This window comes from Triturus cristatus, chromosome 1_2, assembly GCF_964204655.1.
Source record: "Triturus cristatus chromosome 1_2, aTriCri1.1, whole genome shotgun sequence".
NCBI classification, from domain to species: domain Eukaryota; kingdom Metazoa; phylum Chordata; class Amphibia; order Caudata; family Salamandridae; genus Triturus; species Triturus cristatus.
Genome location: NC_140580.1, coordinates 92486216 through 92506062, shown reverse-complemented (window position 1 = coordinate 92506062; position 19847 = coordinate 92486216). Strand labels below are relative to the sequence as shown.

Sequence of the window (19847 nt, the reverse complement as noted above, 5' to 3'; positions counted from 1 at the left end):
CATCCACTGATTCACACGAGACAGTTAAGCGGTCAGCTGTTTCTTCCAAATTACTGAAGATGGACATCACTGAGTATTGTCTGCGTAGGAAATCACGGAGAAGCCAAACTGCTTAATTATATCAGCCAAGGGGGTCAAATATATGTTGAATAATGTGGGGCTCAGTGAAGAGCCCTGAGGCACCCCACATGGAAGCATGAACTGTTCCGAGCTTAACATACTGATACCTATTGTTCAAATAGGATTTAATCAGTTTGAGGGCAGAATCCTTAACCCCCGCCTCTGAGAGCCTTCTGGTCAGGTATTTATCTTGATTTACGGTGTCAAAAGCCGCCGATAAATCCAATAGTATCAGGGCGGCCTTGGGCCCTGAATCTAGTATTGCTCTGAGCTCCTCTGCTGCCATGACTAAGGCTGTTTCCATCCTATGCCCTTCACTGAAACCATATTGCGAGGGATCTAAAAGATCCGCCGATGATATGAAGACTGATAATTGGATGTTTAGAATTTTTTCCAGGACCTTAGCAGGGAACAGTATCCTGGAGATAGGTCTGTAACTGTTGGTGTCACTAGGATCCAGATTAGTTTTTTTAAGAGGGTAAGGATTGAGACTGACTTCCAAGAATCAGGAAAGATACCCGTGTTACAGACATCCTCATTCCATTCCTCAAGTCCTTTTTAATCTGGTGCACTTAAATGTTTTTCAAATTTGAGGGTGAATAGAAAAGAAACCCGTAAGGACACAGGGAGCAGCTCACAGACCGGGAAAAACAAGGAGTGAACTGATGATTTGCTCAAATTGAGCATGGATGTGGAACTACAGATAGCTGCTAAAATGAGTGACGAGGACAGATGATTATTACAAGGACATTCAGGGCAAAATGTTAGACCAAAAGGCCAGGAAAGGGAAGAAAAGTAGGGGATGGAATCTGCTAAGAAACACATTTGTAGTAGCATCTGTAGTTTGAATAAGGGTGGATGAAGGCAATAGAATTTAAAACACAGTTCACATTGAAGTTTCTCCTGGGAGCTGAAAGTATGAAGACTGATAAACTGGACACTACAAGCAATATCACCGACTTAAAGCCTTTTGGGGACTGTAAGGATGTACCACTTTACACTTCATCCTTGTGAAAATAAGACAAAAGTGAATTAGCAGTGCAATCTGAAAAGAAAATATCTGTGAAAACATTAAATGAGCAGCATTCAGCCTATGGCAGGAAAGCTGTGGCAGGGATCAAACGTTGGCTATCTGGGCAGGGTCAATAAGGGTCCAGCAAACCATTTATGGTCAGGTGTGTGAAGTTCTAGCCAGTGTTATGTCTCTCAATATGACCCCCGAACCAACGCTAAAGGAATCATTACGAGTCTCCCCGTTATTTCCCCACCTTGGAATTTCTGTTACCCAGGATTCCAGTAGTTCATGTGGTGGTAACATTTGGGGATTACTTGTTTTGAGAAAATAACGTGGGAATCCCCAACTAGTCCCACATGGTTTTTCCCTGCTGTTCCACCCGTAGAAAAATCTTTGTGTGGACCACCGGGACTATATAACTCTGAGGAAGCCGGTAGCTGCTGTTAATGGCGCCAGCAGATTAAGAGGCTACTCAATTAATCAATCAAGCGGCTACTCATAATGTGGGCCCTAGTGTTTAGAGTTTGGCGGCCAGCGTGCTTCTCTATGCCTTGCTTCGCCTCTCTGCTGTGCCTTCAGCCCACTGCCATAAGCTCACACAGCTCTAGACTGCTCCAGCCCCCGTTATTCTTCTGACAATGGCTGCAGATAACCCTGGTATCTTTTGCCATAATCATCATACTATGTGTCATCAGTGCTGCACCAGCCCGCTTCTTATACTGAACTCTAGTGACCCCAACATCATCTCTTCAGTTACTCCTGAATGCCACATTCAGAGTTCGAGCCTTGTTGTGCCGAAAGCAGGTGGAAGGACTCAACCTGTACTGCTTTCAAGCATTCTCGCCCACCCTTGCCCCTCTCTCCGACCCATCAGCTGTAATGAGAATCTTTGAGCATCCCAGAAACCAGCGCCTCATTTTTCATTGAGGATTTCTTGGCCAGTTAAGCTCCTAATAAACTAAGAAATATTTCATGATGGTGTGGAACAATGTGATCAAAGAGCAGCCTGCTATTGTTGGGACTGAGTTGTCATGGAGCAGAAGAGGAGCCAGCTTCTTTCCATGAGCACCTGCATGCAAATGAAAGAAACGTAGAAACAGTGCCCAGGTGATGTCAGAAGAGCTGTTGCAAGCATCTGTTCTTGCAGAATTGTGTTTCGGCCTACCCAAGTGCTATGTGTGGTGAAAGAAGACTTTGCAAGAAAGCTGGTGGTGGTACAAGTACTAGAGGCAGTGAGACCAGAGAAGATAAAATACTGTTGACTGCATGTTTATGGGGAGCTCCTGAAAGAAGCCATTATTTTAAATGTATTAAATGTGTGCAGTAGCTTCAGATCCTTGTCTAGCTATAATGGTTAACGAGGAAACACCTTGCTGGAAAGGTTGGTAGTAATCCACCCGTTTTGAACATGATAGACTTTGCACCAGACATGATGACAAGCGCTGCAACAAATGCTCCATGATGTGTCCAAAGGCCACCGGGGAGTGGCAAGCCAAGCTCTATATCTCTGAACATTAAAAGAGAGGTTGGTCACGGTCTAACTCATAATGTCATTCCTCTTCCAAGTCCTGTTCGCCATTTTTGAGTAAGTCCAGGGTAAAATTGAAAGCCAAGTCCAAATGCAAACATAAAAAGTCAAAGCAGGGTTAGATGAATCCTCAGCACTCCTGCTTTCAGCAGTAGGCCATAGTCCTCTGATATAACAGCTCCAACATCGGATGTGGTGCTTATTACAGCTCTGGAGCTTATGTGCCCCAAATCCGAATTTCCCAGGCCATTGTCAACTCCACAACAGATTTAGCCTTTACTGCAACTCTTTATAAAGTTGTTGAGGGTCCCTCTGGTACGCATCTGAGCCTGATGGACTAGTCACTTCCATGCTTTCCCAGCACTGACTGACCCAGCTCAGCCTTAGCTCGGCCCTCTACTGACTTCAGGCCGTGCCCCAACACCCTTGCTTCAGTCCCTGCCCATTAGCTTCATACAGTGCCAGCCGCAGCTCTATAGGTGTCTGTTCTAGAAGTTGTCCTGACTCCACCAGTGGATCTGGTAATGGCTTTGGTGAGCACTCGCCCTATGTTGCACTGGCAAATCCTTATATTCCAACCTCTGGTTAAGAATGACTTCCCTCCTTCTCCTGCGCACTAGCATTAGGAGATTAGAGGTCATTTATATGTCTGACTTCAGCCTTCCAGGGATTTAACTTGTTCCCCATAATGAGAATATTGATGAAGAGGCGGGCAGCGTACTGCCCCCTCATTAGAATGATGTTGGCCTGTATCTCAACCTTTAAAATGCCAGTGGCTTGTCACTCAGCTGAGACCAAACTGAATTAAAAATGGGACCCCCACTAAGGAAACTGCCTCCTGGTGGTACATAGAGCGGCAAGGTCTTGGACTTGCAGTTGCCCATGGTGGAGAGTAAAGCCTGTTGACTAAAATTCTGAAGCCTGGGCCATCAACCTCTGAACCGTTGCTGCTGTTTAACAAAGCCTTGACAGAGAGACTCATGGTGATCTCCCATGTCTTTATTCCATTGTACATATGTGGGGCTCTAGCACGACAGCCATTTAATCTCTACCCATCTGTTTACCGGTACAAGACCCAGCAACACAAACCTGTAGTAGACCTTGTTCCCGCTACAGTAAGGGATTACGAGGCAGTGCCTGAGAGTATTAACTATGTGTATAGCAGTCTGCTCGCGTAAGTGGCGCATGGTGGTTTCGCAATAGGGCACCATCCGCGTGCAACTCCAGGTCATGTGCAGATGTTCTGCTCCTTCCACACCACATATGTGCAGATGTCTGGTCTGGTCTAGTAAATCCTATGCAGTCTCACCGGTGAGAAGTAGGCACGATGTAAGACATAAAAGTGTCATTGCATGAGATTCCCCGCACTAGTGCACAGGCTGTACGCCATCCCCTGCCTTCTAGTGGGTCCATGAGGTCACTGTCCCATCCTTGTCTTTTTGGGAGTGGAGCCATGGGTCTATCTCGTTTTAGTGCCCTGTGTAGCCCGGATACCAGTATACGAGGCAATCTCATGTCCAGTGGCAACTCCAACGTCTGCGACTGGTCAGGGGTTTCTAGGAAGCATGTCTAGATTTCACTGGCAGTCTCGGTTAATTTGTTGAATTGTAGAAACTGACCGGGGCTGATTAATGTTGACAGCTTTCCTCCCATGCCTCTGCTTCTTCTTCTCCCCCTCTGGTTTGCATTAGTTCTGGTTCAGCGAAGAGGCACCAGTTATACTTAATTTACAACAGCATTCACCAACAATGCGTTTGTATTCGCTCACTCATTGGATTGTGTCAGAGTGCATGTAACATTTGCTGTCATCAGTCCTTCCAGTATGAGACTGTGTCACCAGCATGTGACATGTACATATCTAAATCATTTACGCATCATGCGGTGGTATACGGTAAATAATTTAGCATTCTCTGCAATTCATCTTTCCATTATAAGATCGTAAGACTGTGTATGACAATGACAGTCATAAATCATTAATACTGTAGGCGGCCAGAGTGCAGAGCCATAAATTCATAATTCTGTCGTTGCTGCTGCTGTTCTACCACGTTAACCTGTGGTGAATAATTCAGTCTTTAACAACTTTCCTAATCGAAATTGAGGTTGTGTGATCCGCCATGTTGCATTCAAAGACAAGCTAGCCGCCTAACAAGCCCGCCGTGCCTAACTATGAATGGGAGCTGTGCCTGCTGTGCTAGAGGGGCCAGAGACCATATGTATAGCCAGAGTGCTAACGAGATCTTAGACTGGGCTACGGGCGAGCGGCTTTGACCGTGGTAGGAAGCGTTTCCCAGTGTCCTTCCAACATTTGCGCCGCCTCCTGGAACAGTTGTGTGGTTTTATTTTTGTCCCTGTGTGCTTTGGAAGAGCAGGTCATCTAAGACTGTGATGCATTTGACTAAAGTGCAAACATCTGCATCATGACTATCGGAAGGGAGCACCTAGGAGACTCCAGTATATATAGGCCAGGCTGTTTATTGCCTCTTGCGTATGGCAAAGAAGCCGCCAGCAAGTCACTCCAGCATGCTGTTGGTCTGGGGTGTTATAGTGAATCCTAATCACTTGATGGATGCTGTAGCTGGACGTCATTTCTGCTGTTTGCGACGCAACTAGGGCAGGACTACTGATAGTCTGCTTTTCAGTAGCCTCCGGATGTTATGAGTCCTTGTCTGGGCTTCTTCTCACACCTGTTTGCTCTCAGATTTGCTTTGGCCTACCCGTTTTTGCTCTTCTAGGCAGGGACAGGCTTATGAAGAAGGATGACCAACCAGAGTCAATGGAATAGATTCCTGGCCCCAAGGAGCAGGCCTCACTCTTGTTTACTTTGCGTCTTAGGATAAAAGTGACAAACTACTGGTGAAAGCTGCTGAGGCACTACGCCTTGGGTATGTATACCTGCAGGTGAAATCAATGAAATTGCCCTTAAAACGTGCTATTGATCTTCTCTTACAAAGAGGTTATTTTACACCAGCGTCTGAATTACACAGATTGGATTGACGCTTGGCCCTGCAGTAGTAGTCTGTGCCGGGGAAAGCTCATATTTGTAGCTGCTTTCACATGATCCAGTGAAATGTATTGTACCTTCCACTGCATCTACTGCTTCATGAATAGCATTGTTTGTAAACGCGGTCATAGAAAAGTCATTTTAAATCAACTTGCTTTGACCAAGCCATGGTTGTCGGAAACTTGGGTGCAGCGAGGATCCCACTGAGATTAAAATAGAAATCCTATTTTTAAAATCCTGTTAAAATGCATCGCAAGATATCATTCAGGTTTCACACCAAACATTTACCGCTACATTGTAATTGGCAGAGCTCGCTCCTTGCTATTACTCAAGACATCAGGGCACTAGGGTGCATCAGAATCACTCTGGAACACTTCTTTTTTTTTTAAATGGGAAAGGTGCAGTTCGAAGCTTGATTGTAACCACGGGGTGCTGTTTGTCTTCCCCAGGGGGATCCCCACACACCGCAGCTGGGTGAGAAAGATCCGCTTTGCTCCCGGAAAGGGGAACCAGAAGCTGATTGTGATGTACAACGATGGGGCCGAGGTGTGGGACACAAAAGAGGTAGGAACAATGCTCTCATTTCCAATATCAATGCAGGAGCTATTTGTCATTTCTTTTGGAAGGAAGCTGTGTCTAGCACCCCAAATTACAGCTAAGTTTACTTAATTCTGCAGTAGGTGTCAATACTCACAGAAGCAGGTGACTAGTAACATATATCACTTGTTTACTGACCACTACATACACCTGGTTTAGACATTTGTTTCTGTCTCCATTAATGAGCCTTCTATCTACATTAGTGCATCTGTAAGCTTATTACCACAACAGGGGGCAGTAACGGTGGCTCCTTACTTCAGCGGGCACTGGTGCACCCTCTTATCATTGCATCCATAAATAGATCCTTTCTGTAAGCTGATAATACTTTTATTTGAAGACCCAGATGGTGAGCAGTTTGCGGAGTGGTCGAAATGTGAACTTCCGCATTCTGGATGTGGACTGGTGCACCTCCGACAAAGTGATCCTTGCCTGCGACGACGGCTGCATCCGAATCCTCGAGATGTCCATGAAATCAGCTTGCTTTAGAATGGACGAGCAAGAGCTGACAGGTACGATGGCTGAATCCGAGCTGCTTGTCTAATGTCTGTTGATGTTTCTCTACTCTGGCTGAACGCCATTATTGCATAACATGGTTCAGTTAGAAAAGATCTTACTTTGGCTTTCATAGTGAAGCTCCTGCGCCCTAAGCCAAGAAGGAACAACCACCAGGCTACCAATCTGCTCGACACTTCCATTGTCTCTACGTCTGTGGGCTGCGTGGGCATTCATTGCCAATAGAAACTGCAAGGCCGTTTTGCCTTATTTCATCTTTATCTCAACAGTGGAGCTTTTAGGCTTAATCTGTATACAATGGAACTTTAGAACAATCGTGAGACCTTTTGGCAAATTGGGTCTATAGAACACAGGATAGGCCATGTCCTTGATTCGGAAATCCCAGCTATAGCTGAACTGTGGAGATACTGAAGAGTTGCGATGAAAGGTCAGCAGTCTCCGCTGGAAGGACGTTGTGTGACCCTAAGCTCTTCTTAATAGATCTTCTTTATAGCTTTATTTCTCATGAGCTGAGATAGGTATTCACATTCCATGGCTTCATCTCTTTGGCTTGTTTTTAAGCTGCTTTTAAGACTTGAATGATTGTCTGCAAAGTTTTTTCTTTTTCGTAGTCTAGGTTCAAAACTGAACACATCAGTTCTGCTTATATTAAAGAGGCCTCAAGCAATGTTATTCACTCAGCAATTAAACCTTCTACTTTCTTTGAAACAAAATCTGTAGAGGCACTCACCATAAGCATGCTAACTCCATTTGCACATATCTCCGATGGTGACTACTTTTCAAATGTTAGTCACACTTGTTATTGCCTAGATATAAGCTATTGTCTATATCTGATGGGGCTATGGCAGTACCCAGAAGTGTTGCTTATTACCTAGTGAAGCACTTGTGTCCCTTATCTCTAGATGTATTGGACTGTTTCCTCAGACAGAAGACATTTCTTCCTACTCCATCCTAAATTCGTAAATATTCCAACCAGGAGCTCAGCTTGCAGTTAACAGAGTTGGATTTGAAATCGCATTGGATTTGAAATCGCAGTACCCTGATTTTTATGAGCAATACTGGCAAAAGCTGGAATTCGTATTTGCAAATAAGTTGTCCCAAATCGCTGAGAATACAATTCTGTTCACCCAATATGTTGTTTCAGCTTGAGAAGTACTGAGCTCGGACATGAAGAACGCACGTCCTCTTGTATGGTACAGACTGAGCCACAGTTGGAGTATGGAATTCAGCATGCGGTGGAACAGGGTATCACTACCTGTAGCGAGTGAAAACACTACACTCAGGGTCACATGGCAACAGGACAGTGGTGATCCTTTCACACAGATTGAATTCGGAGCGGATCTGGTTTCCCTCGCTTTGTGTCACAGAGGTTGCCAGAGCGTTGGTCATATAGAAAGGGACAGCATTATCCTGACATGGCACTTGGAAGTGGGAGACAAAGCATCAGTGTCTACATGCTCCAGAGTCTAGCAGTGGATAAGTGATCATGTCATTTGGAGGTGTGCCAAGTGACATAGTGCAGTAGATTGTGAGCTCAAGCATAGGAAAACATGGAAGCCACAAACCTTTAACATTTGACAACTGCATACCTCCTTTGAAGGCGTATGCACCATTGTGCTGAAAGCTGATTGAAGGCCTAAAGGCTGTACTGGTGTTGGGGGGTATACCTGATGCAGTGGAAACCTTTGCCTTGAAAGTCAGATAAGAACAGAACATAGGATAGCCAATCTAAACGTTCTGTTTGTACAACCCATGGAAAGTCTTCATAGTTCTGAAATTATGCCACAGAAAAATAAATAGAGATAGAAAATGCCACCTCAAACTAAAATCAATTGCTAACTTTCAACATTTCCCTGCAAATCAGAATTGCATACATGGTAATTAAAGTGTATTTTGTGTTCAGGTCTCTGTAAAGTTTTGATTATAGTGAATGAGATGAAGAGCACTGGGTCAGAAAATGAAGATCAGCCCATACAGTGGAGTTCCATGTTGAGATCCTAAGACAGAAAATGCCTGGACGTATACCAGAGAACAGCCAGAGTTCAGTATGGATAGGTTTCTGGAAAGATCGCTGGCATAATTAGTGAGGAAGAGAAGTTATTTCCTTGATTCAACATGGAAATAGGTCTCAAAGCTGGTCTGAAGCACAGATGCAACTCAAGGAAGGTTAATAGTATCTCTAATTATAAGACAAAGACATGAACTTGAAAAAAGTAAATAATATGCATTCCATTCAATATTTAGGGCCACCGAATAGATTGTTTTCTGAATACAGACCAAAGATGCAAAGATTGAGGAGAGCCTGTGACAGATGCTCTGTGAAATGCAATTGTTGTAGACTCCTTTTCCTTACAAAGCTACAGCACATCACCCTCTCTGGTGGACTCCAGGAGGAGGCTCAAGACCTGGCTTTTTGACTGAGCCCAGCAACCTCGCGCCTGGATACTCTCACGGGTGAATATCAGCACTGTACAAATATGGATTCATTGATTGCTATGTGTTCTCTTTTAAGCCCTGGAAGGATTGGGATTTTATGGAAAGCAGAAAAACAGAGAACTAAGGGCTTGGATGGAGTTTGTCTCCACAAAGGGGCGTGGGAGAGAGTTGCTGGAGCTATTACAGTGGGCGTAGGCTGGCCGCTGTAGTGGATACGATCCTTTAGAAAGCATTATGGATGGTTAGGGGGTGTATGCGCACAACAGAAAATCCTTTTTATTAAGGTGGTAGTCAGATCATCATTAAATAGGCTTGATTACTGTAAACTAACCCACTTTCTTGAGTGTCTATGGGGAGGGTACACTCAAAACAGTTGTAAAATAGAGAACTTCGGAGTTGCCTCCACCCTCTGTTGTTGTTCACAATCCAAAGGATGCCACTACAGAGGATGCAGGTGATACATGTAGTGGATAAAGAACTGAAGAATTCTATTTTGTGTTTCTTTTCCAATTAGCTTTGAGATACAACCCCACTGTATTTAGGCAGCGTAGTATGCAAGACATGATCCTTGTTGTTGAACTGGTTTGCTGATGGTTTTAACCCCTTCGCCGCGGCAGGAATTCCGCCGCGGCGCTGGGGGGGTTTGGGGGCAGTTGCGGGTCCGCTGTGCTCGTGACGGAACCACTCCGTCACGAGTCACGGGTGAGCTGTGCTTATGACGGAGGGGTTCCGTCACGTCTCCGCCCACTGCGCTAATCGCCCGCTCAGGCGGGGAATTAGCGCCGCGTGGGCGGAGCGGCCGCCAACGGCTGCAGCATGACAGAACCACTCCGTCATGAGCACAGCGCACCCGTGGCTCATGACGGAGTGGTTCCGTCATGAGCACGGAAAGGGTTAATATGAAATACAATGTTTCAAAAATCAGATAGTTCCATTTTTCTAGGAGCTTCAGGAATGCTCTCTGAACTGAAGGGGAGGACAGACCTCCCACAAAAACCCCATCTACATGAAAACTGCCCCACCATTCCAGCAGTTCAAAAAGTATCCGAAGACTCGTCCTCCATAGAAAACCGTATTTCCTTACTTTAGTAAATCACTATTTGCAGTGTCCCGCCTCTTTGTATAATATCTGGTATTGTATCTCAGAGCTCTCGAGCCAAATTCAAGCGCTACAAATACTTCCAGAACTGTGTCCACACCAGTTAATACTTCCATCTAGAACGCCTCTAGCGCACACTTTAAAGACATTGATCAGCATTGTCCCTCCTGGCTTGGTTTCTTTACTTTATCATTCTATTGTTGTTCTAGGCACAGACAGTTTACAGTCATTTCTTTCCTGCTTGCATAGCTGTGCTTCAGTATTCGGCCAGTACCTGTAACTGACTGACATTCTTCACATTGTCGTGCTCCATAACTCTATTATGAGCCCCAGTGAAGTTCTCTACGTACACATTGTCCCTAGAGATGTACTCCATGCTGTAAAACAAATAAATGAAACTCTTAGGTTATGGCTGGGAAGCTATGCATACCTGTTCTGAATGTGCTTTTGTCGTCTACCTTAATTGCACCAGAGAAATCTATGAGCCCCACTCCAACTTTTCCAACTTAGCCATGATCTTTGTTCTTGGATCATAAAAACATCTACATCAGTTAAGTGCTCCTATCTCTTTAAATTGCCTCTACCAATACAATGGTGTTATCTCTGTCATGTTCCGCAGCATCTTAGCTTTCCTTTGACAAACTCCTTTGTAGAGGTCAGTCGGGCTGCAGTTTCAACTCCAGAATACAGTTCTCTGCTTTGAAACCTTCCCTAGCTGTGGTGTGGGCCACTAAAAGCACCTAAACTTAAAGCTAATTGTTTAAGCTTCTTTGCTAGAGCAAAGTGCCTTTCTTTTTTTAAACATAGTTTTACGTCCGTATTCCTGACCTCTTTCATAATGATATTTCTCTCCCTACCTTTCTCAACAAATAGCCCCTAATTCCCCTCTTTGAATCAGTCATCCATCTGTGTTGAAAATAGATGCAGCAATGATTGCTTCAAGGAGGAGAAGTCTGCTCTTCATGTATTTTGCTGCCCTCTTGGGGATGGCTTGGTGCTGCTGAACTGTGGTGATTCTAAGGAGGTGTAGACATCTCCTTTTTTTTTTGCTGACCATGCCCCCCGGCTCGTGGTCCCTTAGCCTACAATTTTACTCCCCCCGCCCTAAGCCTCAAACGCATGTAAAGAATCCCCTGCTGTAAACTTGACTCTAAATTCCAAATCAACATCCAGATATCTTCAGCGGTTTCAACCTGTTCTTTACTTCTACATAAGCGTAGGGAAGATTCTTCCTTTGCTTTCGCCTGATGCGAGAAAAAAAAATAGTCGCAGCTAGTTATTGGCTCAATTATTGCAATTCACTTTACAGTGGCATCTCCAAAAAATAACTACACCACACTTCAGGCCATTAAGAATCAGGCTGCTAGTGCAGTTTTCCAAACCTCTCAATTTACATCAGCCAAACCTATTTTGTCCAAGCTTTGTTGGCTTTCTATAAAAAAATCATCATCTTTAAATATTTGATCTTGTCCACAAATGTAAGTTTGTCTTTGCACCAAATTCTTTAATATCAGATTCAATTTGTAAAAAGCTACACAACTCTTCGTTTTCCTCAAACAGATCTTCTGCTGGTCCCTATATGTAGAAAGACTCCCACTAGTGACAAATATTGTACTGTCCTGGCCTACAGATCTTGGAATTAGCTTCCAACTGAGGAGAGATGGATACTCTCTCACATTTCCCTTCAGAAAAAGACCAAGGGGGTGATTCCGCCCGCCATTGTAGCAGAGTTTGGGACCGCCCACCAGACATGCAGCGGTCCTACCACTGCGATTAGAATGCGCCCGCCATACTGGCGGGAGTATCCTGGGCTTTTAACATTGCGGGCAGTGCTGCTGACTGTAACTCTGCACACAATGTTAAAAGTGCGTGCACAGCATTTCCCTGCACTACGTGGCAGGCACCACGCGGTGCCTGCCACTTGGTGCATGGAAATGGTACTCCCCGGTGCAGTGACACCCTCTCCTCCACAAGGGGGGCCCGCAACGGGCCCCTAAACCCACTCCCCGCCTGTCTTTTTGCAGTGGGATGACTGCCGCAAAAAGACAGGCGGAAAGGGATTCCGTAATCTGCTGCCCTGTGTCCTCGTTCCGCAGGGCGGGCGGGTAAGGACCGCATTGCGGAGCGGTATCGGAAGGACTTTCCGTCCACCGCGGACACATTGGGATTCCCACCGCCATCCTAATTTGGCGGTGAGAATTTCCTGTGTGATGGCGAAAGGACCACCGGCCCGACAGTGGCGGTCCTTCCGCTATCATAATGACCCCCTTAAAATCTATATCTTTTCATCATAATACTTCTACCATCCTCTTCGTTTAAGGCTTCAGTACCAAGAGACCTTCGGGTGCATGCAGCACTCTATAAATATTCCTTATCATAACAAAAACAATTTGTAAATTGGTTAAATTCTCCCATGGTGGATATCCTTGTGTGACGTATCAGACCGTGTTTGCTCATTTGTTGTCCATTTTTTAGTGTAAAGAGGAGTCTGGAAAATCATGAGCCTTTGGTGCCTTACACTGCTTGGAATATTTTTTTTATGAATCATCTTAAATGATGTGAGTCTGCAGCTGGCAAATAATCCACAGAGACCCTGCTTGACCCCTCTCTTAATCAAAGTGTTAGTTGCTGTACCTGGACAAGGTGGTGCCCCCATTTTTGACTCAGGGTGAACATGCAAAGCCACTGCTGGGAGTAACATGTAGAATAGGGTGAATATACCGGGGGCCAGCTAATTGGAAACTCTAATCACATAAATGGCCCTAAGGCTAAGATCATTTTATATGTTTCGTTTCCATGTACTGTTCTTCGTTGTGTAGTACGGTCACATTATTGCCACCCTCCTCTTCGCCTGTCAATTATGGACTTTCACCAGTGTTTTAGTTTCAACGTTCGATTATGTAGGATCAATGGGGTCTTTCTTGCCTGTTCTCATGTCTTTCTGTTTCAAAAATATGTTTACTTAATTTATGAAGCACAGCAATTAATTCATTGCTTTGTAGCAGCTCCATAATATGAAAACCATAAAGCAAACACCCAGAAAGCAACTGATGTAAAAATGGAAAGTCTTCAGTCTTTTTTTCTACATTCCCTTAACGCTGTCAACTGACATCTTACTAATTTGTTTCTACCGTGATGAAAGGGCAAGAAAAGAGAATTGCCTGTCTCCTCTTCCAGAGTACTGGCATGTTGGAACTGTAAGAAGGAATTGTTCAACCAGCCTTAACAATTTAGCATACAATAGATTTAATTATCTTCATATTGCACAGTAAGCCGCGAAGCTGTCTCAACTTAAAACACAATACCTCAAATGTCTTCTGCAAGGAATGTAAATGTCCTTATTTAGAAAATCTTGTTTGAGCTTTCAGTTCCGGCTCTTCATCGGATCAAACCAGGATTGTTAATGTGATGCGAAAGGTGCTAGTTTTCTCCGAGCCTTCCGATGCTTCCCTGTAGTTGGTATTTGGGGGTAGTGGACACCCTTTTTGTTGCTGTTTGATCATCTTTTTTATTTTTAGGTTGAAGCCTACCACAGCTGTCTGGCTGTAAAGGCATATTGGGGACATGCTAGAAGCCGACCTAGAAATGCATTTCACTTATTGCCTACCATTGGCCTTGCCTTTTCTCGTTCACATTTGCATGTTTTCTCTTAGCTGGCTTTACTTGTTTTAAACTGTGCAGCTTGAGTCAGTCCCTCCCGTGGACCATTGCCTGTTCACCACATTCCTGAGTGGCTTCTTGTATCCTTCCATAACGACTCACTTTTTGAGAGCTCTTTTTTTCTTTTTTGTGAAGCACTTCATGAGAATGCATGTTTTAAAGCTGTCTGTCCTTGCATGCTTCTCCTCCCCACCCCACTCTGTATGACTTCTAACAGGGTGTTTTGTGGATTCTGCAGTCACTTTTACCAAAAGCTATTTTGCATGTTGCCTTGGTTTGTGAGACACATTTTTATGCATGAAAGTGTAGGTTTTGTTTAGAGGTCGCTTTTCACAGGGCATGCTTCACTAGCTGTCAGCATGCCTTCCACTGGACTGCCAAAAAGCTGGTATTTTGTTTTTACACCTGCTAAGATTTGTAGGTCAATTAGCCAATGAAGAGAGCATGATGTTGTCTTTATAGTGTGGCCCATTTGCTGCTTGACCAGGGCCTGAACAGACATTGTTTTCTATTTACCCTGCTTTTAAATATCTTAAAGCTGGTAATGAAATGTATTCCTCTAACATGAAAGAAAGCACCTTACCACCTGTTTTAATTTCTTTGGGAAATTTACTGATACTTTGCAGTAATTAACAGTTCTGTTTAGTTTTCTACTGGGATACCTTTGTGTTGGACACTTATGTACTGTGAGCATGCATTCCTTTGACCACTTGAAATGTGCTTTCCACGATGTACAACCCATTAGAAAAATTTGAGCCGCTTATTTACTTTAATTTATTGTTTGTCAATTAAATATGCAGACTGTTGTCCTTCTGCATTTAATATAATAATCATATAAATGCATATTTTGTTCCCATAATGGTAGCTGTTTCTCGAAGCACATACTATATCTATCTATCTATATATATATTCAGTGAAAAAACCATAGGTTTCACACACGTTATAGTTAGCTGGACATTTCACTCGTAAAAAACCAATGAAATTTCCCCGTTATAGTTAGTTAAGCTAACTATAACTCGCGCGCCCGCAATGCACTGCTGATGACGTCACATATTACATCACTCATGACATGGTCAGTGACATCACTCATGACATCACTGATGACATCTCAAATGACATCACTGATGACATCACTGATGACATCATCCATGTGATAGAGTGGCAGACCTCCTCTCACCCTAATATAACCTTTGATACACACATTCAAAAATAGAGACTGAAATTTTCAAAAAAATGGACATACCAATACCAGTTACAACAACCTCTTCAATAATTCTAAGATCCACATAAACATCCACTTATTCACCAACAGTCCTGTACAGTCACTCATTCGTGTACTCACACATCATATGTACTCATACACCTATACATCCTGTAACACAATGCCACTCATCCATAGAGTTACTCACACACATAGTTACTCATGCTAATAAAGAATCAAACATCCATTTACTTGCATATACAGTTATACACACACCACCACACTTACTTCTACGGAAACTTACACATACTTAGTCTTTTAAACAATCACTTATAGAAACACATACTTATTCATACAGGAACTCTTTCAATCTCTCACTCTCACATACACTCACTTATATACACCAATAGTCACATATACTAGTTTAAAACATATGTAGTTACTCATAGAGACACTATTGAGACAGCCATTCACTCACTAACACACCCATACACACACTCTTCCACCCATACAGTCCTGCACATATGCTGTCTTCAACACATACAAACAGTGAGTCACTCATTCATGCACTTATGCACTACGTAATACCCCCCACTGCACCATACAGACACTCAGACACTCATACTGATACTCAAAAAACCAACTAATAACCTATATAGACACTCATGTTGCTGCTCACCAACCCATGCAGCCACTTATACACAAAGTGAGAGACTGATACAGGTATTTACACATTTAAACATTACTCACTTAGCCATGTATTCAATAAGATACACTTAATCAGTCAGTAATACAATCAATTTTTCAAAAACAAATCATCCATTTAGACACTTATATACTCATTTATTCTTCCATCGACCTTGAGATATATAAAACATATTTAATTTTCAGAAAAACACACATTCACTGGATGATGTCATCAGTGATGTCATCAGTGATGTCATTTGAGATGTCATCAGTGATGTCATGAGTTATGTCACTGACCATGTCATGAGTGATGTAATATGTGACGTCATCAGCAGTGCATTGCGGGCGCGCGAGTTATAGTTAGCTTAACTAACTATAACGGGGAAATTTCATTGGTTTTTTACGAGTGAAATGTCCAGCTAACTATAACGTGTGTGAAACCTATGGTTTTTTCACTGAATATATATATATATATATATATATATTGCCCCGTTATAGTTAGTGCTGGCAACTATAACTCACGCGACCGCAATCCTCTGCTGATGCTAATACTGTATTTAGACACTTATTTGCCCATGTCTTCTTCCATACATTTTTAGCTATACATATATTACAAATATTTTTTTTTCATAAAGACACATATGTCATCAGCAGAAGATTGCGGTCGCGTGAGTTATAGTTGCCAGCACTAACTATAACGGGGCAATTTCACTGGTTTTTTTATCAGTAAAATTTCCGCTAACTATAACATGTGTGAAACCTATGGTTTTTTCAGTGAATTTGCAAGGTTTTTTAAATGCTAATTCCTAACTATAACGTGTGTGAAACCTATGGTTTTTTCAGTGAATTTGTACGTTTTTTTAAATGCTAAGTTACTTTACGCCATTCGAGGCGTGCGCGCCCACTTAACGCAGTTCGTTCCGTGCACGGTTTTTATCAACTTTAATAAGCCCTGTACATTTGGTGGCCTTCGGCCACCAAAAGCACAGGGGGTGGGGTCAATGTGGATAGTGTTTTTTTTATTTCGATTTTATAATTTCATGTTGCCAAAATTTAGTTTTTTTTACCTATTAATAAGCCCTGAACATTTGGTGGCCTACGGCCACCAAAAGCACAGGGGGTGGGGTAAGTGTGGATAGTGGTTTTTTTTTTTTTTTCTTTTTACCGTACGCTTACCGTAAGCGTACGGTAAGCGTACTCGGCGAAATTGCCGAAAAAAAAATAAAACCGTTTTTGCTCTTGGGGGATGTTTGGGGACTCCCTCAACGTGACTATGTGGGAGGGAGTTGTCAAAACAGCCCCGTAACATGTTTTTGGCCATCTTGTTTGATAAACAACACTCAGTGCGAGAGACAAAATGGCGGCCGCCGCTTCCTGGTTTCGGCCGATTCGAATGTTTACTAAGATCTAAGAGCCAATCAGAATCGCGCTCGCGCACGCCACCGTACGCTTACGGTAAGCGTACGGTAAGCGTACCGTAAGCGGGCTCAGATATATATATTGATTTAAAGGCTATTTTCTCAGAATCTACTGAACAGATTTACACCAAACCTACAAAAGGCACTTCCTTGACCTAGGGACTACCTCTCTGCCAAATTTCTAGTAATTCTGTTCAGCCGTTCGGGCTGTAGCTCGTTCTAAAGGTCCTATGGAAAAATGCATGGGAAAAACGCGTTTTGGGACCCCCCTTTTATCTCAGCCCCCGCTTGACGAATCCCCCCGAGACTTTCAGGGTAGGAGCGGAGCGTAGCGCCCCACCTATTTTGAGAAATTCGCGAGGATTCATCGAACGGCGCCAAAGTTATTCAAAATAGAATGTTGAGGTTTTCCTATGGAAAAGGGGTCCTAACTATAACTACCTACTGGCGACCGCCAGTAGGTAATATATATATATATATATATTTCCACTTCAGTTCGCGTTGATCTCTGCCTCTTCACAGGTGGCGGGCTATATATATATATATGCACATTTATACACATATATATATATATTTTCACTGAAAAAACCATAGGTTTTACAGACGTTATAGTTAGAAATTAGCATCTAAAAAACCTTTGAAATTCACTGAAAAAACCATAGGTTTCAGGGACTTTATAGTTAGTTGGACATTTCACTCATACAAAACCAGAGAAATTCCACCGTTATAGTTAGTTCAGCTAACTATAACTCACGCCCCTGCAATGCACTGCTGATGACGTCACATATTACATCATTCATGACATGGTCAGTGACATCACTGATGACATCTCAAATGGCATCACTGATGACATCATCCAGTGTCTGTCTGTTTCTGTAAAGTTTAAATTTGTTTTATATATATGCCAAGCTGCATTGAAGAATGAGTGGTTGTATAAGAGTCTGTATGGAGGATTTACTAGGTACGTGACTGACTGTATAAGTGAGTGATTAAACGTGCCTTACTGAATACATGGGTTATTGACTAAACTGTGTGAAAGTCTGTATCAGTCTGTCTGTTGTTGTGTAAGCTGCTGCATGGGTTGGTGAGTAGCTGCATGAGTGTCTATATTAGTTATTGATTGCTTGCCTGAGTATTTGTATGGCTGCCTGAGTTTGTGTGTGTGTGGGTGGGAGGTGTGTGACTCTGTGCATAGATGTGTGCGTGGTTGATTCATTGGGTGTATGGGTTCAAGAGTGCATGTGGAAACAGCTGTATGGGTGGGTGAGTGGGTCTGTTGGTGAGTGAATGGATGTTTCAGTGGTACATGGGCTAGTAACTACATATGTGAGTGATGGTGTATATAAATAACTATATGTGACAGTCAGTAATTTTGAGAGTAGCTGCATGGATGAGTGTGTATTTGTATCAGTGATTCTATAACAGAGTAAGTATGTGTTAATATATGTATAAATAAGTGAGCTGGTGTCTGTATAACTGTATAGGTGAGTAAATGGAAGTGTGATTGATTCTTTGCATGACTGACTAACTGTGAGTAACTCGGGATATGTGGCAGTGTGTGAGTATCTGTATAGATGTATGAGTGCTTATGATAGTGTGGCACTGATGAGTGACTGCATGTATGAGTGACTGTATGGGTAAATTAGTGTATGTGTGTGTAGACCTACGAACCAGTCAGTGCGTATTTAGTAACTGGTATTGATGTGTCTATTTTTTTGAAAATGGTAGTCTGTATTTTAGAGTGGGTGTATCAAAGGTTGTATTTAGGTGTGAGGAGGAGCATCAGATTTTGACGTGGATGATGTCATCAGTGATGTCATTTGAGATGTCATCAGTGATGTCACTGACCATGTCATGAATGATGTAATATGTGACGTCATCAGCAGTGCATTGTGGGGCGCAAGTTATAGTTAACTGAACTAACTATACCCGTGGAATTTCTCTGGTTTTGTATGAGTGAAATGTCCAACTAACTATAATGTCCCTGAAACCTATGGTTTTTTCAGTGAATTTCAAAGGTTTTTTAAATGCTAATTTCTAACTATAACGTCTGTAAAACCTATGTTTTTTTCAGTGAATTTCAAAAGTTTTTTAAATATTAAACTACTATTCTGCTAATTGTCATTAGTACTGTTTTTTCTAACTTGCGGGACAGTGATGTGGGGAGAGGGAGCATGAAGGGGGTATCTCGCAGAGAGAGAGCTGCGGTATATTACAAGTCTTGGCTTCAGAGATACAACTGCGGGCCCGAGAACTCGCACACGAAGAGCTGCGAGCCGACCGGTGGTTCGTTGCGGGAGAGTTGCGGACCTGAGAAGGTTGTTGGGGGCTATGCTTCAGAGCGCTGTGGTCTAACTCGCACAGAGAGAGCAACGGGCCGACGTGCCTGCTAGCAGACACACAGCTACCAGCTAATGGGCTGGCTCGCAGAGGTAGAGCTGCGGGCCTGACGGCTCGCAGACGCAGAGCTGCGAGCCGATGGACTAGCTTCTAAAGGCATAGCTGCTAGCTGGTGATGTGGAGACAGGGAGCGTGAAAGGGGTATCTCGCACAGACAGAGCTCCGGTATGTT

General features: G+C 43.3%; 1 protein-coding gene across 2 annotated transcripts in view; it reads left to right on the top strand.

The window, feature by feature from the left end:
* Positions 1-19847, top strand: part of WDR11 (WD repeat domain 11) — a 671833-nt gene that overhangs the window by 495001 nt on the left and 156985 nt on the right. For both annotated transcript variants that reach the window (XM_085602786.1, XM_085602777.1), the window contains exons 18-19: positions 6114-6228; positions 6599-6770. In XM_085602786.1, coding sequence (XP_085458912.1) covers positions 6114-6228; positions 6599-6770 — 287 coding nt within the window. The remainder of the gene's footprint in view (positions 1-6113; positions 6229-6598; positions 6771-19847) is intronic.